The sequence below is a fragment of the Salminus brasiliensis genome, chromosome 10 (assembly GCF_030463535.1).
Source record: "Salminus brasiliensis chromosome 10, fSalBra1.hap2, whole genome shotgun sequence".
NCBI lineage: Eukaryota > Metazoa > Chordata > Actinopteri > Characiformes > Bryconidae > Salminus > Salminus brasiliensis.
The window spans coordinates 10560635-10587295 of record NC_132887.1 but is presented as its reverse complement, the minus strand read 5'-3'; the positions used below and the strand labels follow the sequence as shown (position 1 = coordinate 10587295).

At 41.7% G+C, this 26661-nt stretch overlaps 1 protein-coding gene across 4 annotated transcripts in view; it reads left to right on the top strand.

The window, feature by feature from the left end:
* Positions 1-266: 266 nt before the first annotated feature.
* The window catches only part of esrrb (estrogen-related receptor beta), a 40622-nt gene continuing 14227 nt past the window's right edge, over positions 267-26661 (top strand). Inside the window, exons 1-5 of one of the 4 annotated variants that reach the window (XM_072690295.1) lie at positions 274-688; positions 8014-8130; positions 19562-19672; positions 20267-20293; positions 21660-21821. In XM_072690295.1, the coding sequence (XP_072546396.1) occupies positions 280-688; positions 8014-8130; positions 19562-19672; positions 20267-20293; positions 21660-21821 (826 nt within the window). In that variant the 5' untranslated portion in view covers positions 274-279. Of the gene's footprint in view, positions 689-8013; positions 8131-19561; positions 19702-20266; positions 20294-21659; positions 21822-26661 lie in introns of all 4 variants that reach the window. The other 3 variants (XM_072690292.1, XM_072690294.1, XM_072690293.1) reach the window with 3 other exon arrangements.

Genomic DNA, 26661 nt, shown 5'->3' with positions numbered 1-26661 from the left:
ATTGCCAGATTCACATTATGTCAAAAAGTGAAAACTGCCAATATGGAGATGCACATGTTTTACAGGACAGTGATGACATAAGCATAGTCTGAACTGTCGTATGCTTTTTGGTTTATCAGTATTATATTAATAGGCCTGACACTTCTGTTCAGTTATTAAATGACTGATATTACATCACTATTGCATACTGAATATATCTCAGTCTCACATGCTGAATCTCTTTCTCTCCACGTCTCTGTCCCTCTCGCTTTCTCTCTCCCTCTCAGGCTGTTGAACAGGATGGCCGCTGAGGAGCGGCACCTGCCGTCCAGCTGTGGCTCGTACATAAAGACGGAGCCATCCAGTCCTTCCTCGCTGGTGGACACGGCCAGCCACCCGAGTCCAGGAGCCCACTCGGACGCAAGCGGCGGTTACGCCAGCGCCATCAACAGCCACTCCAACGGCCTGGACTCTCCTCCCATGTTCACGCCGGCCGGGCCCCTGGGGGCCGCGGGCAGCGCCTGCCGCAAGCGCTACGAGGACTGCTCCAGCACGCTGCTGGAGGATTCGGGCCCCATCAAGTGCGAGTACATGCTCAACTCCATCCCCAAACGCCTGTGTCTGGTCTGCGGAGACATCGCCTCGGGCTACCACTACGGTGTGGCTTCCTGCGAGGCCTGCAAGGCCTTCTTTAAGAGGACGATACAAGGTACCGACACACACGGTTTTATGGATCTTCTTGTCCAGGGTTTGGGCCTGTTGGGCTGTTGTGATTCATTAGGTTACAATATTCTTTTATATCACAGGTATTGTCAGCACTTCTGTAGCAGATAAAGAGGACCTCTAAACAACAACACTGTAAAGGCAGCAGTTCTATATTAAACACTGACAACTCAAAGAAGGGCTATTCCAGGGTTATTGCCTGGTTAAAGTTCTCCTAAAACTTTTTTAAGGACTTAGAACCCTTGTTGCTGAAAATGTATAGTATTAGAATAAACAATATAGTAACAAGTAACAAGCTGATAGGTTGACAGTCCATTATATCATTGTAGCCTTTTTTTAAATGTGCATCAAGGGTTTTATTGGATTTGGGTTTGTTTACAAACCACAGTAAAAGACAAGTATTTTCATATCATGCGCTCTGAGTCTTACTTGGAATAACTGAAATTGGCCAAGACAATCGGCAGTTAGACAGTGTACAGTTATATTTGGGCAGATCTGTGCTGAAGTTGCCTCTTATGTTTGACATAACAGCTCTTTGTATTTAATAATTGAAATAGTTTTATTTATATTGTAATATTGGCTAATAGAAAGTACTGGGAATTTGCTAGTTTGTGTGAGCTTCAGGTAAAGACAAAAAACACATTGGCCAATTTCTTTATAATGACATTGAATAAAACATGGACAAAATACAATTTTCCATGCCATAGGCCATATCTGTTTATTTGCCATTTGGCCATCCATCGTTCTAAGCAGCCAGTGGACGTTTCTAGAGAAAAAGCAATGTCACCTGAACATCCTGCTTTTTCATAAATATATAATTAAGAGTCAAATTTCTGATAACAAAAATTATAATTCCGATATCATTCAATATCAGTGTTTTACTTGATCTTTTCCACATTGTTTTTACCTCAAATGAATTACCTGAGCCCGTGTTGTGGGGAGTGGAGGATACACTGGTGCTAACCATCTGATCCAGCATGAAAAAAACACAAACAAATCACTAGAGCCGAGCATCACTTCCTGCCGTCACTTTGTTTTCTTGTACTTCTGATTTAGCAGCAAAATAGAGGAACAAATTTACATGGAATGCTGTGGCTTTGCTGACCGCTCATCCCCAGAGTGGAAAAGAAACTATAGCATGTCTATTACAAGTTACAAATTTCTACCCTGACATACCGAGAGCCATACGTGAAGAAGACCTACCCAAATTTATACTGACCAATAGGTCACAATCCAACCCCAATTGTAACCCGGTCACAGTAGACACACACTGACCAGTGCTCCGTTTGGCGCCAGTGGTGACATCATCATTGGGATCAATTCATTTGATTGTCTAAAAGGCAGATATTGTTACACTGGCACATGATCAGATGACCACACTGACCAGACAGGAATAGAAAGACAGGAGGAACAGCTTTTGCTGCTTTCTGTCCTACATTGCTTCAGATCGAATGCATTACGTTCACCACTATTCCCATAAATACTGACAGTGCCATGAGTTTAGGGTTTCCATGACATGCATTAGTCAATCCAATGAATTCATCTCTTAACAGATTTAAGTGGATGATTATAGTCAGGTTTGTTGGATGTTTTTAAGACGTTTCAGGCCTTCAGTGCAGCTGTTTTCCACAAGAGCCTTTTTCTCTAATTCATCTCAGTGTGGATATACTGTGTGCTGTGTTGCTGGCTGGTACAGACACTGCAGGTACAACAGGGTCACATTGGATTGGCACAGGCAGAACAGTCAGTGTGTGATGACCCAGATATTAATCAGATGGAGTCACACAGGTATAAGTGTGTGTGTGAGTGTGTCTGTGAGAGAGACAGAGGGAAAGAGAGAGTGTAAAAGAGAGTGAGAGAGAAAGAGCAGGAAAAAAAGAAAGGAAGGGTGAACACCAGCAATTATGACCTGATCCCATTGCTCCGCCATCGTAAACTTTTAACAACATGCTAACGCTAATGCATATCTCAAGGACTGACTGCCCTTATCACACCAGCAGATATGAGCTCTCCTTCGACATACTAAACACCGCTGTGGGACGGTCTACGCTCACAAAAGACAGGGGGAAAAGTTCTTTTCCTCAGCTGCGCAGCCTCATGTTACTCAGGTGTTTGAATATTGCTCTGTCGGGGCTGTTGATATTGGCCCAGTGCTCCTATCGGCTTTAAACAGTCTATGTACCTTTTTGCAGACAAACAATTGCCTTTGTCCAATCCCCACTATTTACACTCACTCGGCCAGCAATCTCCTCTGTTGACAAAAGATGAGCATTTTCCCTCAAGTCACATATTTAGACGCAGGCTTTTAACCCCACGCTTAAAGTCACTGAGAGGCACACAAAAGCCTTTACAATGGAGAGGAGTAAAAAAAATCAGACCCTTGAAATAATGAGCCGTCTTAAGTGGAGTGATGGCCTAAACAATTAAGAAGAGGGGGGTTCCATGAACGGGTCCCTCCCCCAGAAAATGTCAGAGTCCTCTTCTTTTATTCTTCTCCTCTTTCGGTGCGTCAGGTTGAAATTTCCCTCTATCTCTGCCTCTGTTTTGCTCTTTTCTTCCTCTTGGAGGGCTGCCTGTAATGGACCTAATCTTGTGCCGTTTGTCCGAGCCACAGGAGTTTTGTCAATAACAATCAGCGTTCAGGAGGAGTAATTAAGGCCGAGGCTTTTCATTAGGCCAAGGGGAGGGGTCTGTCTCCGGGGACAACCGCCGCAATTAGAAACGCAGGCACGCGTCGCTGGGTAATTTCGGCAAAGGGAAGGAAGAAGGGATGAGAAAAAGAGGAGGGGGGGGGCGCTGCCGACTTTCTTTAGATTGGAGAGGGACCCGTCTGCTCTTTTGAAAGAGTGGGAGAGAGGCGGGCTAATGGCATAATAAGCAGACGTGAGTCCCTGGCTGAACACGGGAAGATTTTTGGGGTGGGGGGGCGGGGGGGTGAGAAAGTAAGAAAAAAGAAAAAGGACAAAAAAAAAAACAAAAAAAAAACGAGAGGCCGGGAGGAAGAGTGGGGAAGAGAATGGGCAGACAAAGAGCTCTTGAAGGAAAAACAGGATAAGTGATGTGAATTAGACGTGATTAATTAAGTAAATAACGAGGCTGACGAGGGTTGTAAGTGTGAGCCGGCGTCCCTTTAATGAGGACAAAGCAGGAGAGGTGGCATTTAATTTGCCTCGTCATTTTAATCAGTTCCATTCAGCCTTAACGCCGCTGCAAAATGGCTTTTTTACTGCCAAACATGTAATACCTTCTCCCCATTCACGCGTCTTATTGAAAAATGAGTTGTCACAGCTGCACACGCTGCTTTTGCCTCTTTATCACCCAGACAACATTGTTAAAAGAGAGTGATCTAAAGCCTCCCGATGAATAGTAGGTGGACTGCAGGCATTTAAGCGCTTGGGAAGCCAAGAAGCTGTAGAGAAGAAAATATTCCGTATACAGTTCTGTATGCTATTTTCCCTTTTTTCCCTCCAAACATCACTGCGTTCTCAGCCATTGAAAGGCATTGATGCATGTTGTATATCTAAACCAACACTAAACTTTTTATTGTTCCATATTTCATAAGCGTTATCTCTTCCCACACCTTCCACAACTGAGCCATGACTTTCTGTCACGCCGCTTGCGATTCTAAACAGTGTAGCTCCGCTAGCAGTCGGAGCTGAAACAAAAAGGTCAAAGAAAATATCATCCAGTAGTAAGAACTGCAGAATTTGCTGCCCAATTATTCAGTATTTGTGTGTCTTAGATTTAGAAAGTTTGGTGAAATTGAGAGAGCAATGCCTTGTCAGTGCAGCAGCAGACATTTCTCCTTATTCTTTATTCCCCTTCTTTCCCCCTCTCTCCTAGCTTCATTTAGCTTTCTTTTTCGGTTCAGTTCCCCCCTACCCTCCACCTCCCTACAGACAAAGACCCCACTGGCCTTACCTTTTCAACACAGAGGTTGACGGCAAATCCATCTCCTGTCACCTATTCATCCACTGTAAAGCCCTTTTGAACTTGCACATGGAGATAGTTACATCAGTCAAAGCCAAGCCCCAAATTAACGTCAGGTCTGATCACCATCCATCCCGGACCACCGCCATCTTCATCCCCCGTTGCCCCAAAACACCTCGCGTGCACCACCAATCAAACCCCATAGATCGCCTACTGAGCCGCATTTTCCCGTCGTTTAGAACACAAGTGTGGAATTGTATGAAACCGAAGCCATATCGACTGGCCCCCACGTTCTCCTATGGAGTAATAGAGCCTGACAGGAAGCCTGTAAAAGTCAGTTTAGATTTTGATGAGAAATACATGCCATTTTACTGTAATTTACTTACTCGCCCCGAGTCTGCCCCAAACCATGCCCTGGCACAGGTCCTGAAAAGCCATAAAAGAAATTGAGACAGATAAATATTGAGAAGATAAAACTCTTTGCTTTATGTGTGTTTTCCACTCCAATTCTTTTTAATGTTTAATAAAGTAACCTTTAATTCTGAACCAGATCAACCCAAAGTGCTGGAGTTTTCAATAGGGAGCTGTGTTAACTTTTTAGCTAGGGAAAAAATGACTTCCTTTGTATCATTACTTTTAAAACAGTAACTTTAGTGAGGAAAACAATTTTTTAAGATATGTTCCTGTGAGAAATTGTAGGATTTTCTTACATCTATTCGTCATCTATTTATCAAGAAAATGACGGCTGCTGCTTTCCAAGGGTGTCAAAACCACTTTTGGTTCCATAAAAACTATATTTATAATATAATGAGGTTGAGATTGTGACTAACATTTACATTGGTAAAGAACCTTTACATCGTGATACACAGGCTTTAAAAGGTTCTCTATTTCAAACATGGTTCTTTATGGAACCAAAAGTGCTTCTTCTGTGGCATCACTCAAACAAGCATTCGTAGCACCTTTATTCTTAAGAGTGTAGCTGTTTCCATATTTCTGACCTTGTGGAAACTACTGTGTTTACATGTCTGTGCTTTATCTGCATGGTCTGTGAGTGTGTATGCGTGCAAGTATGGGTGTTCAAGCCCAGCGCACTCGTAGATGCATTCATGTGCATCTTCCCAGTTGCATTCGGTGAGCCCACAGGTGTAACGGGTGCACATGGACCGCGTGCCCTACCCCTTGCAGACTGCCCATAAACATGAGCGTCCTGCGGGACCTGCAGGGTCTGCTCCTCTGCTGACAGAGTGTGCCAGTCACACAGCCAGGATACCAGCTACATTTACCAACAGCGCAATCCGAGAGCCGTTCTATAATAAACTGTCGGACTCAAAAAGAATAGAAAATATAATGTTTCAGGTATCCCTGAGCACCACATCCAAGTCAGTCGTCTGATCGAACAATGCTCGAAGGCCAAAGAAGAATGGGCCTTATTTACCAACAGTCCTTAAGAAGAAATGACTTCTGCAGGTTTAAACATGCATTGTTAATCTGAAGTAGGCTTTTGGTTGGGACATTTATCAAGAACAAATTTTGGAAAATTCTTAGGAAGATATTGAATAAATTCTCCCTTGAGATCAGACCCTTTTCAGACTCTTATCTGCTTTATTGGTGAAGATGAATTCAGTCAGTGAGCTGGTATTTTGGACTTTATCTATATGCATGCATCCAGCATAAACAAACACAAATATGTGTGCGTATTCTAGACGTGTTCTAGATCTAGAGATCTAGAAAGACTCAGAAGCTGCTAATATTCATTGATTCAAGGTTCCTGGCTCCTCCTCTACCCACCCATCAGCGCATAGGAAATATAATTTATTATAACTGTTTTGTTTTTCATATCAACAAGAGGGAAAACAGGATGAGGAGCAATCAGACTTCATCACATTCATTTTCACACCTTTATTTACCCCAAACCCAAGGAGATCTGTGGAATTTGCATACTGATTTGTATAACCCAGATAAAAGGCGGAATTTCTAATTATTTAATATATCTAGGGACCCTCCACTTGATCTGTGCAATAATGTTAACATAATTGCCCAAGTTGGGAATGGGGGATGGAGGGAATGAGGGATGGAGGGATAGGGATGGAGGAGTATCACGGTGAGATTCCGACTCAGAGCCCGGGTCAAAGGAATGCAATGTAAATGCGTGGCTATCAACTGAATATATCACGTTACCTCTTGCGGGTGTATTTCAGAAATACGAGAAGCATATTGAGTAATGCCTGAACGTAGGTTTAGTATATGATAATGCATGCAGTGGATTTTTGTGCAAGATGCTATCTAATTGTAGTCAAGATGTTTGCGCCACTCTTTGGAATATGGAGATGGTGAACATGCCATTGCGTAGATGTTCCTCCAGACCAGACCAGTCAGAGATTCGTAGGATAGTTGACCACAATGGCAACAGAGGCCCATATAAATTCAGACAGAGAACCCCAGGTATAGATATTCAAAACATGCCTGTGCATGAGAGCGAGAGCTGTCTAGTATTGTAGGTGTGCCTCCTCATCATTCCCCATTTATAGTGGACTGTCATTCTGAATTCAGCCCCCCCACCCCTTGCCATTACCCATATACAGTCTAATTGAAATGCCTCCCTACAGTTAAATGTATCTACATGGACACAAGCAGAATGGGATCGTATATCAAGTACTCTACCTATTGTTAGTCCCACAATACAGCAGAAACAGCTCTTTTATTGTCCTCCAATGAAACTCCTATTCATTGGAATCAAGCGCTGAAGTGCTTGACTTGAATAATGTATCAGTGCCCCAGTCGGACTGTATGTAAATAGTGATAGGCTGCGCAGCAATGAGTGGTTTGGTGGGGCATAATGTAAAGTGGCTGGGTTGGTGCGCAGGATCTGGCTGCGGGAGGGTGGAAGGGCTTGGAGAATGCTGCTGACTTGGGGGATGCTAACTATTAGAGACCAATTTAGAGACAAGGCTTTTAAGAAAGAGGCACTTTTCTGATTCTCTGTTCTCTTTTATTCATCACTGATTTCTTTGCTTTTTTTATTTATTAAATGAAAAACGTTATCCACTACTGACTGGACCTGTGTGAGAAAGTCATTGCTCCCGTAGTCACTCTGGTAGTCAACAAGTCAACCAAATTTAGATGAGAATTGGGATCAGTTCTCTTGATCCATGGGTTAAGCTACCACACCATGTGGGACCCAATTCGCCTTGCACAATTGGTGGGTTGATGGCACTTCCTCCCCGCACTCCCTGTCTGATGTTGGTCAGCACAGGCGTCTGTTAACCGTTGCGCAGAGCTGGGAGCCTGGGTACGCTGAAGGATGGGTAAACAAGCAGATAAATAAATTCTTATGTTTATAGAGTGGTAGTTCTAATCCTCTTTATCTCCTCTCCTGCCCAGGTAACATAGAGTACAGCTGTCCAGCCACCAACGAGTGTGAGATCACAAAGCGGAGACGCAAATCCTGTCAAGCTTGCCGCTTCATGAAGTGTCTGAAAGTCGGCATGCTGAAGGAAGGTAAGGACCTCATCAGACATCTCTACCTACACCCTGACTGTCTTCCTATTTGTTTGCCAGACTGTTCAGTTGACTCTTTCAGTACTTCGTAAAGAAAGCATCTCCATTCAGCTCCTCCGTACAACATCCTATCTGTGTTCCAGCCTAAGTCACAACTCGAATCCGGACATGCTAACATTTCGGAAATCTGATAGATAATTCTCAAGACTAGGAATATACTTCTCCTACTGCTTTGGTATTATGTACACCTTTCGCAAGCGTCCAATGTCAAAGTCTTACTTTTATTAGCTCTTCTTTTCCCTTAATAATGTCATATGTTGGCCTTTAAAAGAATCAGATGGCGTGAGAGTTATTTGCAACTATTTACTGTGGTCCTCACAGCCTGTCAGGCACACCTCACCAACAGCATAGCAGTAGTGAGCGTGTGCAGCAGATGAAGGCCTGTATTTGTTGAAGACACACATCTGATGCTGGTGTCATAAATGTGGCTGGCTGGCGTGCTGGTGGGCTGATGCCAGGCCAGAGCAGGCTCGAGGGGCTGTTGGCATGGCCCGGCTGTCCACCCCCCATGTCCCAGCCACGGAGCAGTAAATAATGCGCCTGTTGGGCAGAGGGACAGAAATATGCTGAATAGGTCGATCCCTGCATCTGACTAATAGAAGTGTAACAGTATTCCGACTGGAAAGGCTTCGACGCGGTCCCTGAGCACACACTCCAGCCGCTCTCAGCTCTCCCCGGCATATTGATCCGCTAAATGTTTTCCGAACATCTCAGCTCCCTTCCTGTGGATGCTTTTTTAAAGTCACGCCAGCTGGGAATTCAGTGACAATTAAACATGCTGGCCATGGATTTTTTTTTTTCCTTCTCATGGATGGGTTTCTCTCTCTTGCTCCGTTTGAGCTCTCTGGAGGGCTGTGTTTGCTGGCTTTTGCTTTAGCCATTGCTTTACCTGCGACGTGTGACAGTTTTTGTTACAAGAAGTGTAGTGTCACAACATTTCTTTTGAACAAAACACATCACATAGCTGTTCGTTCTGGTTGAACTTACAAATCCTAAAAAATCTTCTTAACAGCAATTTTACAGGAGATGGGACAAACCTTTCCATTCATCACAAGATTCGGACACCATGTAAAGAACAACTGCCAGATTATGTCAAAGAGCGACACATTTCTAAACATTGAGTTATAAGATTTTTGCATGACAGCAGTGATATTACTATATTCATATCCTTCCTTTCTTGATAGTGAAATAGGAAGAACACTGCGTAACACGCTCCACTAAACAGTAACATGGAGCAGTGTGTGTATAGGAAGTGCTACATGCATACATTTAGAACAGGTGAATAGAATATCTGTAGTGGTCTATAGTACACCCAGTCCATCCATTTAGTGTCTCTAAAAGGCTCTTCCTCAAAGCAGCAGAGAGCAATCTATATGGAGCTAAGTGAGGTAACGGAATCTCTCAACTGCATGTTGAGATAGAGGGAGGGAGAGCGAGAGAGAGGGAGAATGAGGGAGTAATCGCATTACTAGCTGATGAAAAATTAATGGAAATATATTATCTAGAGGAATAAGAGACTAGAAAATAGGGAGAGATGGTCATAAATGAATCACCAGTGTCAGGACAAAAATGAAGCTAAGCTTAAACACGAGAGTAGAGGGCCAGTCGACTACGCCACTGTGTACTGCACATCACAGCATGCAGATGGTAAATCCAGGAAAACGGAAAAGACATGTTTGTATTTAAAGCATTTTGGATGTGAAGAAAATGATATTTTCTATTAAATATTAAAATGATTGGAAATATTGTAAAATATTTCAAATGTAATTTTGCATGGATTAGTAAGAATTACAGAAGAAACAGAGGGATGGACAGAGGGAAGGATATATGTCACTCTCATGTACTGTACTGTACCAAAATGGTCATTTTACAGAAGGTAAACTTTCAATGGAAGCCAATGGAAAAAGATTTTATTCAGAGTCATTTGGAGCATTTGGAGCATTTCTATTGATCCATTCATCATGTAATTCTGACGCAAAATAAATGACAACTGCTATTGTGTCAAAAAGTGAAACGTCAAAATAGAGCTGGGCAATATGACAATATTTTATCGCATAGAGATAAATTAGGGTACTGTGATACACAATATGCTTTTCTAAGCATATCAAGGATATCATCAGTGCCTAAAGAACACTGATCAACTGCACTTTTCATTACAAACTGTGTAATTACTCAAGTTTAACCGGAATGTAACATGGAAAAGACTTTAAAAAATTGCTATGTGATATTTTTTACTATGTCGCCCAAAATGTGTGACTCGAGTGACAGTATATAATAGTGCATGCATGTTGAGCTGATTTGTATGATCTGATGAGATCGGCTGATCTAATCTGGATGAACTCTACATGTAATTGTTTACATAGCATTGTCCAGGTGTGCATTATTTCTCCATAAGATTCCTCTATGAATGCACCCCAAACAGTGCTCAGAATAGTTTATTGCCCCCTGGACTTGGATGTCTAAATGTGTCAGACATTACCACATGAGCTAATAGAAGCCTTTTAAGTGGGTGATTTATAGGGCCCAGGGTGCCGTGCCAGAGAACATTGCCGTATGGAACGCAGCACACCTCTCTAATTCTCCTCTAGTCCTGCACTATTTAGAAAAAGGTCATGTCCCCCATCCTCGCTTCATTCTGCTTGCATATACCTATGTCCTCCTTCAATGTGTCTTCACTTACCGAGTGTCCTCCGTGCGCCCTTTTATCAGTTATGAATGTGACCAGTAGCACGTGCTACTTAGCATTTAACACACGAGGCTCTTAAGCTCCATGTCAGAACTATCCCAGCCACCGTGCACTCCACACTCTCACCTTCACCTACCATTTCCAAACACTATCAAAATAAGTCAATACATTTTGCAAATGAATATGAAGACGTGAAAGGCATCTTGGTCTGCATTTGGTATCTCTCCTCAACGCAAGGTCGGGCGTCTGTCTCCCTGCCTACGCTACGTGAGCGCGAAATCAATCAGGCCTTTCAAGGAGACGAGAACAAAACACAGGGAGCCGTGTCCATCTCTCTCTCTCTCTCTCTCAAACTCCTGCCTGTCTCTGGGTAACTGTGTCTCAGCTCAGGAGAAGGCCGCCTCCAGTCACACTCAAGCTGAGGCCAGCCGTTGGGCTGGGTTAGAAGAGGAAAGGTCATGCAGTGAATGGAAACCATCCACCCTAATTATAACTTTACAGCAGGGAGAAGGTGCAGCGTAGACCATCGCAAACTTTCCATTCTACTTAATTGTCCTCGTAACATGAACATGTCTCTGATGCCAAGGATTATGTCACAGGCTCTGGCAAATGTATGTTTTAGCAGTGTCTTTGATGATGGCTGAGATCATTCAGCATCTGTGTTGAGGGCATTGAACGTAAATGACCATATTTAGCTTGTATTTTTCATGAAGACAGCCGGCATTTCTTGCAAAGTTTGAATAAAAACATTTAAAGGATCATTTCAAAAACAATAATGCAAAAATAATGTTCTGTATAGGTGATATACCCATATTTGGCAGTGTTTTGGTGCATACCCAGAAATGCCAGACAGTGTAATGGGCCTGCTGTTCTCAGATGAAAGATATGCAGCAGAAGTTGGCCTGAAACTCCTGTGAAATTGCTTCATTTCCCCCCGTCTGTATAAAAGAGGAAGTGATCAATAGCGGGACTCAAATGTCAGGGACTACAGGTTTTTTTCCTCTGATCAATGGAAGAGGATCGGAGCTGAGAGGATAGGAACAGATACTATTGAGAGATTACACTGATGTAATCCAATGGCTACTGCCCTTTAACTCACTAGCTCACTGGCGACTCTCTTTTATCCACGGGGGAAGTGGACATCCGGAGCATGACTTACATGTTTCAGTGATGTAAAAACAGCGGACAGAATTTACAAATGTATGTTTAGCCAAACAAATCAAATCATAGTTGGAAAGACGTTATAATAAGCAAAAGGATGGACAGAGTTTATGTAACTATAGAGGTGATATATATATAGGTGATAATGAGCAGGGCAGTATTGATGACCAGATGAAAAACCAAGTGCTGAATACAACATTCTGTCAATCTGACAATTGCAAATGTTAAACTGCTCTGAATCTGGACCGAGAAGCTGGTTAGCTTTAGCTTAATTAGCGGGATAACACACTGCCGACCACATCTATAGCTCACTTGCTTAGAAAGCCTTTGCTTGACTGGCTCGGTTACAGCTCCACTGAGTATCAGATGTGCCCAGTGCAGCTGCTGTTGGCTAACTGCATTTATTGGCATTCATTAAGTGTTGATAATAAAAACTTGAGAGAGTGAAATATTGTGTTGGGAGTAACAGACAGGCGAAATGAGACCGGGTTCTCCTGTGTTTAGACTCATAGCCAGTTATCTAGGCTTAGCTACACACGTTTAAAGGAAAAAGCCTCATTTTTGAGAGCACAAAGTCGAGTGAATGGCCTTTGGAGTGTTTTCGACTGCATATTGAGTAGACTGATTCATCCATGCTCTGCCTTGAAGTTGATCTCAGCATTGCTAAACTTAAACTGCGGTGGGCTTGTTTTTTTAGAGCATGACATCGCCAATCAGTGAGCACCCACAGCGCTCTTACCCTGTGGTTTTCTTAAGTGCACATTGGGAATAAGCTTTTCCTGGTCATTTACTAGATACACACAGACCAGAAAATTACACATCAGACGCATGGTAATTATGAAATGCTGTCCTCATTCTGAGATACCATCAACATTTTTAAATACTGCAGTACATGGTACAAGCCTAATTTGTAGAGTGTTTGACTCTTTCTGAAGATCTTGAGGAACCCCCTTATGTAGTACTGAGCTTATGGCATGGCACATCCAGATTGTGGGTTGATCGCCTGTAGGATAGTTTGGTGTTCAGGGAGCTGACAGTGAAAATGAATGAAAGTCTGCCTGCAAACTCAAATAAGGTGCAAGCAACAGGAATCAAGCAACAGGGACTGCGGTGTGGAAAGCTGCAGGGACAAATGTCAGTGGTGAGATTAGTTGACATTATTTTGAAAGTGTATCCACAATAACCAGAATATTGGTGTAGTTGTCCAATAGGATTAAGTCAGTGAGGGGCAGAGATGGGACCGTTGTGGTAAGACTGGACATCAGTGGATATCAATGGATATAGATCTTCCAGTTTACACAGCGCAGGAGGTTCTTAAGGCACTGGTATTGGTTTGCTAAATGGTATATTCTGTAGACATTTCCACAGAGGAACCGCTACCATATTAAACCACTTTCAGTAACAATATATGCCTTATACATACACTAATATATATAGTCTTGAATCAATGTATTACATGGAGCACATGACTGAAAATAGATGTATTGGTGGAACAGGTGATTTTTCTCATATGTACATTGGATTATATTGTGTTGTAGATGATGAAGATGAAGATTTTGGACATTTTTCAGCTCAGATCCATAGGATAATTGTCCTTATTAGTGATGGCATTAAGGCATTTGTAGTTCTTTCAGCAATGCATGCATACAGAGCCAGATTGCAGAGTTTCAAAGCCTGCATGTTTTGACCCATTCTTTGACACACCTGTCAAAAAGCGCAGTAAAAGGATAAGCCACATCTGTGAGCACCCAAACGTTGGTTCATGCACTGTTTAGAGGAGCGGTGCTATTTCTGCCAGCTCATGGGACACGATTGCTGTAGAACAGATTCAGCCCTTCTTGGAACTAACTGCCTTTGCCAAGAGTCACATTCTGCCCAGCTGTATGAGGTCCACTTTATCAGGAAGCAGTGCTCTGGAAACTGTAGCGAGCTGCTTAGTGAGACACGGCACTCAAGGTATGGTACAGTATGGCACTCACTGAGTAAATTGCCCAGCCTGATAGCTCTCTGCATCTAAGCATAGGTTATCATCTAGGCAGTCAAACTCTGCCTGTATTTCCTAATTTAGTCTGCAACAGAAAGCAGTGGTCGTAACTGCCATTTTCTACCCACTACTAGTTCCAGGGGTTCAGAAGGCACAAAAGTACATGCAACTCGAACCTTAAGAAAGCATGAGTAAGTATTCGCTTTCATCCTGTCTGCCAACAGACTGGTCAAAAAAATGACCTGACTCCTTGCTCTCGGTGGTAATACATTCTTGCATGCTTCCTATCAGTCAAGGTATTATTGTATCCATCCTCGAGGTGCCAGAGACAACTGAGCCCATAAAGAGGCAAGACGCATTTAGTTAATTGTACAGTATTTTACATCTTATCGGACACTGGGCACACATAAGTGCACACCCAGACTTTGGTTTCCCATCATTATGTTCATGCCTGTGCAAAATTAGCAGTCCAGTTCGCAAGAGCTTTTCAGAAGGTGCTGTAAACCGTCTGCAGCACCTTCTCTCCCTGTGCTTAAAGAGACGTGGATGAGTGTGTGAACTGTCTGTCTGGCAGCCAGTTCTCTGGAGGCCAGCCTGTTCCTCAGCCTAACAGGTGAGAGGATTACAACGGGTGAGAACACGTGTTTTCCACCAGGGTGGGTAGAGGGGCAGGCAGCATGGCCCACTTCTTCATGTGGTCTTACACATTGTATATCATCTGTACTGGGAGACAGACACATGAAGGACTGCCCAACCACAGCCCAGGTCCACATGCCTGTCTGTTCACGTCTGCAAGAAACTAGAGAGGCAATACACAGGCACACTTTGAATTCAGTAGAGAATGATCAAGTGACATTAGAAGGTATATTCAGGGCAGCGAAACTGTGCCATTAGGTAAGACAGTGCATACTCGTCACTGTGAAATATGAAGACAGCCAGTCTAGCTGGATGGAGCTGCTCTCAGATCTATGAAGACCTATACAGGCCGTTGAAATCATTCACTGACGTACTAGGGCAACACTATCCAGTCTTAACTCCACCAGTTCATTAGGCTAAGATTGTACACTCTTCCACTGAGGTTTGTGGGATCTGCTCTGACTAGGATCTTTCGGGGGTTAGTTCCTTCTCTCGTCACTGCTCGTGAGGATGAATGCCTCGACATACTTGCAAGCATGAGGAGCTGCCAGCCAGCGGCCCTGTGAAATACTGCTGACGGGGGGGTTAGTGGCGGCAACCATGAAAGGCAGGGTTCGCCGTGGCCCTGGGACATGGCCCTGTGCTTTTCCCAGCTAAAAACAAGTCCGCCTAAGCTCCCCTTGGCACTGCCAACCATCCCAGCCATGCTGACACTTTCCCCTCTCCCAAGGGACAGGCACCCAGAACAGGTGAGAGAACCAAAAATAAGGGTCCCCGCCAGCCCTCCCTGGCTCTCCCGGCCCGACCCTCACAAAGTAAGTGGGGACAGGCCCTTTTGTAGGGGCCGTGCTCGGAGGGGGATTATTATTGTTTTTGGAGAGAAAGAGGAGCCCGGGGTCAGCTGGCCCCTGCGCAGCCTCAGGCCCAGGGCTAATCCCCACGCAAATGCCAGCCGCTTTGGCCCTGAGCCCTCTCTCTCTCCACCGGCACCCCACTTGCTTTGAAGAGCTGACACCCGAGAGCCAACCGCTATCTTCTCCGCACCAGCAGCAGCGGTCAGAGCTGTAAAACACACTCACGCACACACATGCGTATGTCTGTTGATTAAGCTAGTAGTGACCGTGGTTTCATCCCTGTGAAGCAATGCTTGAGGAACTCTTGGAAGTGTACTTCAGAAGCACTCAGAGTGTGACATACTCTGTTCCTCATTTGGATTTTAGTATGTCATGAAGGCCCAGACTCCCATTCTCTCTCACATGCTAAATGTAGATTGTGGTAAGTGCTAGCAATTGGATAAAGTCACATTATGGCATTGCGGCTGTAATGATTGGCGCAGAGTGTGTTCTGTTCATGGCCTTACCTACGGCCTGTCTACTGATGCTGTAGTTCAGGATTTGCTGTTACTGAACACTGTACTGTTCTGTACTGTTCTGTAGAGATTGGCTGGAAGCTTACAACAAGCTAAAGGGACAATATCTGAACACTTCAGAGAGGTGTAGGTGACATAAAGATCCTGTGACAAGTGTCTATTTTTCCATGAACTGCTTCAGAGCGCTCACCTTCTCTCACTCTTTCTTTTTCTCAAAGTCTCTCTCTCTATCCCTCACTCTCACCCTGACCCTCGCCGAGTGTAAGGGAGACTGGCTAGTGCCAAGCTTTAATTCCTGTCAGCATCTGTTAATTATGGCAGGCACTGTTCTAATTAAAACAGGCACCCATGTACCTCGGAATCTTCACATCGGCTTTGCCATAGCTGACACTAGCATGTGACAGAGAGAGAGAAATGGGCTCACAATGCACTTCTCGCTTGGTGAGCCTCGCTCGAAAATTACAGGGGAACGAGAAGAAACAGTGGAAAGTGATGACACCAGAATTAACACAGCAGAATTTTCCGCCTGCATCAGAGAGCCCCAAGCACACAGATGCAGCATACTGTAGGTCACCAAAATGCTTCCGAAATTTTACAGAACAAAAATGTCTGATGATAGTAAATATTAGTAGCTTGATTTAAGTAAAAAAAAAATCCATTACGTTATGCAGCAGAAACACAGGGCTTGAGATATCAGATTATAGTGGAACAGTGCGCAGGCATGTTCAGCTCTGAAATACAGATGTGCTATGATATGCAAATCGTTTTAATTCTCACTGTTTGCTGCTTGTCTCCATGATTATCTGTAGTGAAATTAAAGTTGCAGTTAGGAGAAATGAGATTTTTACTGCGATTTAACAACCATCAAATGATCTCCCAGTGTTTGCTAGGAAGGCAGGGACCACAGGGACCAGTGGGTAATTAGGTTAGTGGGTTGTCAGTGTCAGGAAATTGAAAGACAATCCTAATCAGATTTCTGTTTCTAGGGAATCAAATAATTTATATAAGAAGCAGAAATCTCCTCATTCCTCTGGTAGAACGATAAAGCAGTTTGTTTGAGCTGCTCTTTGTTGTGCGTGTGATTTTTCTGAATTCATTTGGAAAGCTGAATGACTGATGAATGAATTTTGGGGCTTGTTGGAAAAGTTTAGAAAAACAATTTAATTTAATTGAATTAATAAACATTCTGTAGAACAACAGTAGCTACAGATTTTAGGAGGTAGTGTGACAGAGATTTTTTTTTATCCCATGTTTCCTCATCCTCTTCCCCCTCTCTTCTCTCCTGTGTACCACAAATCTCTTTTTTTAAAAGAAGGGAATGACATTAGTGTAATTTTCAGTAGTAACACTCCAGCCTCATTTGCTTTAGCTTCTGTGGTTCTAATGTGATGAAATCACTTAGCGAGTGCTCCCCCGTTCGACAGCTGAGAATTTCAACTAGCATGGGTGTGCTTTAAAGCAGAGAGTTGTGTCTGCACGATCTCAGTCCTCAGACCCCACAGGTGGATGCAACTGTATTTTTATGTACAGCAGTATGTTTTATTGTGATCATGACTAATTAATGACATGACTAATAACATGAAAAGTGGGCACAGCCTACTTTTCACAGCACATCACAGATTTGTTTGGTACAGATTATAGAACAATGTGTAGTTTAAAGAACAGTGACTAATCACGCCTCAATGCGTCAATGAGTGATTGACTCAGTTTAATCATTGCACTCAGTTTTGGTAGTATTTTTTAAACATGGCTTTTGTCGGTTTCAACTCTTATAAGAGAAGAAAAAAATATTCTTAAATTCTAATGAAATCCAGTGTAAAAAAGGTTTTATTCCATGTCATTTTGGAGCATTTCTATTAGTCCTTTAAATGATTCAGATTGTGACACAATTTGAGCAGTTGACAGATTCAAATAATGCAAATTATAGAAGTGCAAATATGGATATATAATCATATATAAAATCTATAATTGTAATAATATATATATTATTAAAATAAACCTTTTAACTTTGAATGGAAGTCAGAGTAAAATAATAGTTTATTCCAAGTCATTTAGAGCATTTCTATTGGCCTATTCATCCAGAATTATTTACACAGTGGACAGAGCAGCTACAGGGTTCAAACCATGGAGAAAACTAAAAACGGACAAAAATAGAGATACAAGTTTTTCATTGAACAACAGTGCTATATATAATCATATCTTTAGAAAATCTGATAAAATGTTGTGTTTTGTGGTACATAATGTGTAATTCAGAGCCTATTTTTCTACAGTTTAGAAGCTTTTAGCTTCATATTTCATCTACATAAACAGAACTTTGTGTATTTTCTTTTCTTCAACAAAACAGTATATGAATAACACAGATATTAGAGGTTATGCATTTGCATTGTGTGAAATGTAAAAATGTAAAAGCATTCTTATCAAATAATTGGCTAATAAATAACAGATGTTGTGATGAGCACTGTGGCATTTATTGCAGTGTATTAGCTCAGGAGTGAAGCTGGTAGGCCTAGCGGGAGAAATACTCTGATAAGCTCCTGCACTCGTCCTGCTGGAGTTGGTTAAATAAAACCAGGCTGATTTATTGGAATGTGTGTGTGTGTGTGATAGAGAGTGTGTGTGTACTCTCTTACTCGGTCTGTTACAGTACAGTGTGTAAAATTGCGTGGCTGACCATGCTCTAGTGTATGAGCTCTGCTGCCGCTGCCGCCGCTGCTGTGTGTGTGTGTGTATGAAATGAGTGAGTGTCTGGTTAGCATGCTCAGCGGCTCTGCTGAAAAGCTAAATAATTAGAGGGCCAGTCTGTGAGATCATTGACCCTGGTTTAAATATTCATGTGTTTGTTGTGCAGCAGGCTGAGGTGCAGGCTCTGTAGTGTGACAGTGGAGCAGAAGCAGCACATAGCTCAGCTCTCACATATGGAGCACTGCCATTGCTGTGACACACACCGACACAACCTGCCTCTGCTGGACACCTCGTCTATCTGTTCTCTCTCTCTCTCTCTCTCTCTCTCTCTCTCTCTCTCTCTCTCTCTCTCTCTATCTCTCTCTCTCTCTCGCTCTCTCTCTCTCTGTCTCGCTCTCTCTCTCTATCTCCCTTGGTGTCTGTCTCTCTTGCATACACACTAGTCAGTCTGTGTCTGTGCAGGTTGTTTGTATGTCTGTCTCTCTATCTTTCTTTGGTTTTAAATATCCTTTGAGGAGATGAAATTATTTATTTACACTCTGATACTGTTACCTTAGAGGATTTTAAGTGTGTGTGTGTGTGTGTGTGTGTGTGCTAAGAAAGAGAGAAGACTATTCGCGTGCTATTAAAAGTACTTTCATGATTTTGTTTTCTAAATATGATTAAAGTGATTTTCTGACGTGAACAATTGTATAACCCCCTCACCTCATACCTGCATCACCTACACAGATGTTTACAGTGATACATACTCTGAAATAAGGCCTGATATTAATTACTCAATAATAATAAACGTTTAAGTGCCTTGTTTATTAATATTTTATATTTCATCACATTTGTCGCTGTGCTCCTGCAGGTGTTCGCCTGGACCGCGTGCGAGGAGGCAGGCAGAAGTACAAGAGGAGGATTGACACAGAGAACAGTGCTTACCTGGGCCTCACACTGCCACCTCCAGCAAAGAAGCCATGTAAGCTCTCCAGGGCTCTTCATAACTTAGTTAAACTCAGCAACTCCATTAAAATGTGCAGTGATTAGTTTGCAGCTTGCAGGATGATAATGCATGTTTAGAGCCTGATAGGACACACACATTTATATCCACACAGTGCTTATATATCGTTGCTGCTTAAACAAAACCACCGTCTCAGAAATGGTGAACCCAAAAACAGGAGAACCCCAAAACAGGCTGTTTTAACATTAGATTTTATTCCAGTAATTTCCACTGTTCTGATTGATCCATTCATCAGGACAGAACATCTGATGAAAAAAAGAAGATGATTTTAATATGACAGTGACTGTATTATTATATAACTATGGTATGGCTTTATAAATACGAATACACACCAATGAGCCATAACATTAGTAACATAACATGACAGGTGAAGTGAAAAACATTGATTATCTTCATCTACCGTTAGTATCAGTCAGTTCTTGAGGGTGATGATGTGTTAAAAGCAGGAAAAAGAGGCAAGCATAAGAATCTGAGCCACTTTGACAAGAGCCTGATTGTGATGGCCACATGACTTAGTCAAAACAGCTTACATGACTTAAAGGATCGTGCCAGATTCCACAGGATGCCTTCAGAGGTCTTGTGGAGTCTGTGCATCGAATGCTCAGATCTGTTGTGGCGTCACATGTGGGACCTACTTAATATTGGACAGGTGGTGCTAATGTTATTATGGCTGATTGGTGTGTTTGAGTGTCGCTTTCATTCAAAAAACTTTGAATGGAATTAAATGTAAAAATAATGTTTGGAGCATTTCTATTGGTCCATATATCATGAAAAGAACAACTGACAAATTACTGACAAATAAATTATGTAAAAAAGTGAAAAAATAGAGGTTATGGGGTTATTGCATGACAGTGAGGATACATGTTTTTGCATGACAGCAACAATATATCTTTAACATATTTGTAAGACTATGGTTTGTTATTGTATCTGATTACAGGATTAATGATAAGCAAATTATTAATCAGTAAATTATTTCATTAGTAGTATAGCCAGTGGTGATAGCCTTAAAGCTCTGTATGACACACATCCACACGCATTCACACACCACATTTACAGCTTAAGGAATGTGAATGAGTTATACACACACATATAAACACACTTATGTGCAGATGTGTAGATTTACGTGTCACTTTGCCCTGCTTCGTCTCACCCTGAGCAACACAGCCCAGTCCATGGAATTACGAAAAGACACACATACACACACACACACACTGACAATTCCTGAATGTTGTGTACACAGCAGAACACAGACTTTGGAGCAGGTGATTTTTTTCTGTTTGACTGCCTTTATTCCCATCAGGCCAAACTTCACAGGCAAACATGCAGCAAACAGTGTTCCAGTCTCGAGTCTGTCTGAATCAATACTCAGTCTGTCCTGTTTGCTCTGTACAGGCCTGGGCTGTAAAGCACTGGTTATCAGTTATCCCTTTCTAACTGCTAACAGCACAACGCAAGACAACCAGCCACTGTCTAGCACTGTTTCTTAACATGATTCAGGCTGTAGTGCAAGTTCCATGGCAGATATGTTTATTGTTAGTTAGATTATATGTGTTTATGAATGTGATTAATTTTATATTTCCCCCATATAATATAAATGCATATAAATAAAATAAAATACAAATAATATAAACAGTCATATTTTTATTTTGTTATTATATAGTGTTTTACCTTTACGACTGACATGCCATTCATATTTACAGTTGCACTCCTGGCATAATTACCCAATAACACACTTGATGGCAGTATAGTTCATAAAATCAGCAGATATGCATACCTGCAGTAGAATACACACAGGCCAGAACCATCTTTGTTAAATATGATGTGATTATGGGTATTTTTATCATTATTTATATGAATATTTCTACCTTCTGTTCTTATTTTTCAGATCAGATTTAATACTTTAGTAAATGAGAATATTAATCTCCGTCTTACTCTTCTTCCTCAGTGACGAAGATTGTGTCCCACCTGTTGGTAGCGGAGCCAGAGAAAATCTATGCCATGCCAGACCCCACCATGCCTGAGAGTGACATCAAGGCACTGACCACACTGTGCGACCTGGCTGACCGTGAACTGGTGGTCATCATCGGTTGGGCCAAGCATATCCCAGGTCAGTCCACATTGTCTGGGCGGTCTTTGTCACTCACATACTGTTCTGGAACAGAACGAATAGGCAAGCGCCCCAGATGTTTTTAGTGCTCTTGTTAACTGGGAGCCGACAGCAGATGTATTTTTGGTTCGTCTATAAGAAGAACTGAACGCAGTGCATCCTTAAATGACTTAAAACAACTTTACAAATAATAATAAAATCATTTTTAGTTTATCTTGATCTTTTTATTAACGGACAGTGAAGAAATTAGCAGCAAGTTTTAAATTTCAGGTACAAAAATTGTGTTTCTCAGCAAACGCACTGTCCATGTCAGAGGCAGTGAAGATTGTCTGCGTGATAGTTATCATGCTGGATGTATGGACATAATGGCCTATTCTCACTTGGTGTTTTAGCTACCGACCAAAAAAAGAGCCAAAAACCCTAAGACTCAGTTAAGATTTTGGCAAAGATGGTAATCAGAAGCTGGGTAAAGTGTTATCTAGTAAGGAGATTAGGGGAATGTTGACCCCCATGCATCCATCCACTCACACACAAACACTGCAGCGCTGCGTCAGCGCAGAGAGAGTTTAAGCAAGGAGCTTAGCCATGGCTGGATCACTAATGACCCAATAACACAGTCCCTTCAACATGCCACACACATCTTTCTTTGTCCTGCTACAGCTCTCCCACTCTCACACACAGACACTGAATTGGCAATTAAAAATATTCAGGTTATAGGGTTTCTTAAATCATGGGCGTTGTGTAGATATTGGCACTGGTGTACTGCGGTTGTAGCTGAAGCTCAGTACCCCAGTGCCAATATCTCATGTTATAGCACGAAGCTCAAGTGTGTTTTTGAGATTATAGCAAATTTCCATTATCGCAGCTTATTATTCGTGTTTTTAAATTAGGAGGACAGAAAAAACAAGTTGTTCCGCCAGGTAAAATATTCCCATTATGTCAGTCACCCCGCTGCTAAAACAGCATCATCATACTGTGTCCTTCAGTCAGAATAGTCGAGGAACAGCTCACAATTTCACAATCATCAGGGTTATCACTCTGTATTACAGTTATCCGTTCAGCAGATCATGCATCCTCTGATTGGCTGGTCTGATCCCTTGTCTCAACCACACAACTGCCTACCTACATACCTACATATTTACCTACCTAGCAACACTTCTAATGAGTATTGCTCTATTCTAAACCAATAGTGTTTGTGTTTGGGACTCCATGCGAATATAACCAGCGTTTAGCTTTGGTTTGGTTGTTAGTTTTAATTTGTGATACATCCACAGTAACAGATGAAATATAGTAAAGGCACTAATATCAGGTGTGATAAATGATGTGTTTGATCATTATTTGTTAATATTAATTGGCTGGTGTTTTGTCTTTTAAGCCCTGCCGTCGCTGCTAGGTTATGTGTGTATGTGGTGGAGTAAAAGGTGATGCGCTTTGGTCCAAGTGCTATTTTCGTGCCTTATTGGCACTCCTATAACGTGTCTCAGCCAATCACATTCCGAGGTCAAAACTAACTGTGGTATAATTTGTGATATACTTTATTAGTGTCATGATTGTAACTGTTGTTTTAGAGTCTTTTTTAGAGTCTGACTTCTCTAGACACTCCAGACACTGTATGGATTTGATTTGATTTAAATTAATGAAGGATTGATTACATACTTGGATATAATCAGGTAAACACACAAAGCAATTACAGTTATTTGTATTCATTCTGATCAGATTTTTGCATTTGTTTAATAAATAAATAGCAGCGATAAATAGCTTCACATGCAACGTTCCCAAACGTTCCTTGTTTACTGTTGTATATATACTGTAATTCTGGTCGAATGCTTTATTACTTGGGCCTTACATCAGTATTATAAAGTTGGTGTGCCTCCTTATTTAGAGCAGCGGCCTACTTATTTAGAGAGTGATGGACTGTGGAAAAGCAGCAAAATCACTGTGGCTGCCTAGGAGCTCCTAATGTTTACAGTGAATTCCTGAATAAATGGCAAGTGGCCGTTGTTATTTGTGAGTAAAGAGCATCAAGAGCACAATCACAGAATGATCTGGTAATGATCCGCAAACCCTAACCCTAGCCCTAACACCTTTAGTAGCCCCAATCTTTGACATTTAATCATAGGGAAATGTGCTTGGTGTGCACAGAAGGGCAATCGACTACATGGGAAACTACATGGCCTCGCACTGATTAGAGTGACTGATCAGCCTTAAACTCTTGTAATATAGGTTCTGTGTAACTAAGCTGGTTAAATATTTAAATGGATAATTCCTTTGGGCTTATAACTCTTCCAGCCATATAACGTGCCTATTAGTTTAGTAGTTGTCTCTAGATTAAACAAAGTAATTAATAAATAAAATACATTAATTCATGTTAAGGAAGCACTGATCTGTTCTGCATCACCTTTTCCTTTTAATCTCCTCCTCAGTTCCATTGTTGTGCTGCATGTGGAGCTCAAATCTGCTTGAGTTTGTATATCAGTGTTGTATCAGATCCCATGAGCTGAAGATTAGCACAACCCAACACACTGCCCAGGCCACGGCACTGTCATCCTCACTGCTGGGCTGCTGATTACATTCTGATAGATTTTCAGCCCTTCGGCAATGGAATTAAAAAAGATTAACAGTTCATTATGAAGTGGGGAACATTGATTAGGACATTGACAGATGGCCAATGACCAAAGTCCAAAGGTAACAATTTATATGTCAAGAAAATTGGCACTTAACTTCCCCAATTGATTTTTCATTGCCCCTTTTGCGAGGATAACATTTGAGAAAGAGGGTTATGAAAGAGCAGTAATTTGCAGTGAAGTGGTCCTTTCCAGCACTAATCTGAGACTGATTGAGAGACAGGCTTTGACAGTGGTGGTGTTTATTCTCGTCCGCACATCTACTGGCTCTGAGTGGGTCTGTGGAATTACTGATGATTCCAGTGATGTTACCAGTAACCTTATAATGTGGTGTCACCTATATGGGAATATGTACTAATATTGTTTATGTGCACCGTAAAAAAAAAAACTTAGCACTGAAGTTTTGACTTCCCATATGTATGTTTTTTTTTACTTACTATTTGAAGTTCAGTAAACTTAACATTTTAAAGTTTACACAGTTACGACTTATAAAGTGTACATATCTGCTGGTGCTGATATCCACTAATAAACATTTTTAAAACAGCAAATGGAACAACATCTAAATACCACAGCTGCCATGCAAAAACTTTCAGTCTCTAAAATGTCCACAAAAAACTTCCTTAACTTTTAGTGAAAGTCAAAGTAAAAAGATTTAATTCCAAGTAATTTATATCATTTTTATTGGCAATTTACATAATGATATAAAAGTACATAATATTTACACAATGTGAAGAAAATTATATAAAGAAATGGAGATATGTTTTTGCATGACAACGTAGATATATTATAAGTTACAAAAGCAGCTTAAATCATCTGCTGTTACACAGTTCAGTTAATACATAATTAAATTATCATTTAGAAATATCAAGTCTAACACTGATAATTCTTCTTGAGCAATTTTCTGCCAATAATAATTTCATTCTGCAATTATCACACCTCCCTGCTTAACAGCTATATCCTCTTTATTGATTAGCCTTTCATTTGTGGGGCAGCCATGGCCTAAAATACTGAAAAGTGGGTTTGGAACCAGTAGGTTGCTGGTTTGATACCCTGGACCAGCAGGAAGTTAAAGTTGGAACAAAGCTTTTTCATTTCTCAACATTCATGGCAGAAGTGCCCTTGAGAAAGGCACCATATTCCCAATTACTCCCTGGGCCCTGAGGTGACTGCCCACCACTACGGTGGTGTGTGTTCACTGCCATGGATAGGCTGAATGCCAAGGCTAAGTTCCATTGTACGTATTTACCTGTTAACTGTAAATGAATATTTGATTTTGATTCAACTTTTATTACTTCCTTTATAATTCTCTACCCACATAACTGTGCCCATATTTAGGTTGGACCTCTGCTCAAATAAGTAAGACCCCTATACTTTTAGGACACAGCATTGCCGAACTATCCTAGATGGCCGTACCCTATGTTTGGTCAGCTCCCAGCCATTGTGCCCGCTGATTAATTGATAATTAATCCCAGAGTTGAACAGCTCAGCACAGGCTGGCCTGGCAGTGCGAGAGCACACTCTGTAAATAGTTTGAGTGACGCCTGGCATGGACGCTTATTAAGGCCCATGTGTGGGAAATGTTGACAGATGGCTTTTTTGCTCCTGAGGTGCTAAAGACCTTTGACATACATACGGTAGCTGCTTGTTCTCTTCCGTCTCACGTTTCACAGTGTCCAAGTGACAGAGGCTTCACTGTAGTTACTCACAGCCTTACACACAATACACCGCAGTCAGTTCAGGAGATACTGATGTAGAGAAAGGCAAAAAAAAAGTTTAAATCCCACCCGAAAACCCAAGATATTTAGATGCTGTTCAGATGCATCATATGCATCAGGGCCCAAGCCTCATCAGAAATGTCTTACACTCTTCTACTCTTAAAAATAAAGGTGCCTCCAATGGTTCTTTGAGCGATGCCATAGAAGAACCACTTAAGTTTTAAACCTTCACTTGATTTAAGTTTTTTGTTTATTTGTTTGTTTGTTTTTTATTTACCAATTTCAAGATTCACAGTCTCTATTATCTCTATTACAGATATGGTTCCATATAAAACTTCTATGGCATTTTCCACCCCAGCTTCTGATTGTATAGACTGTGTAACTAACCTCAAATGGTACTTTTTTGTATACATGTAAATGCTCACACTTAAGACTGATCAGGTGACAAATTCATGATCCTTTCCAGCTCGCCAAAATTCGATTAGCTGCACCAACATTCTC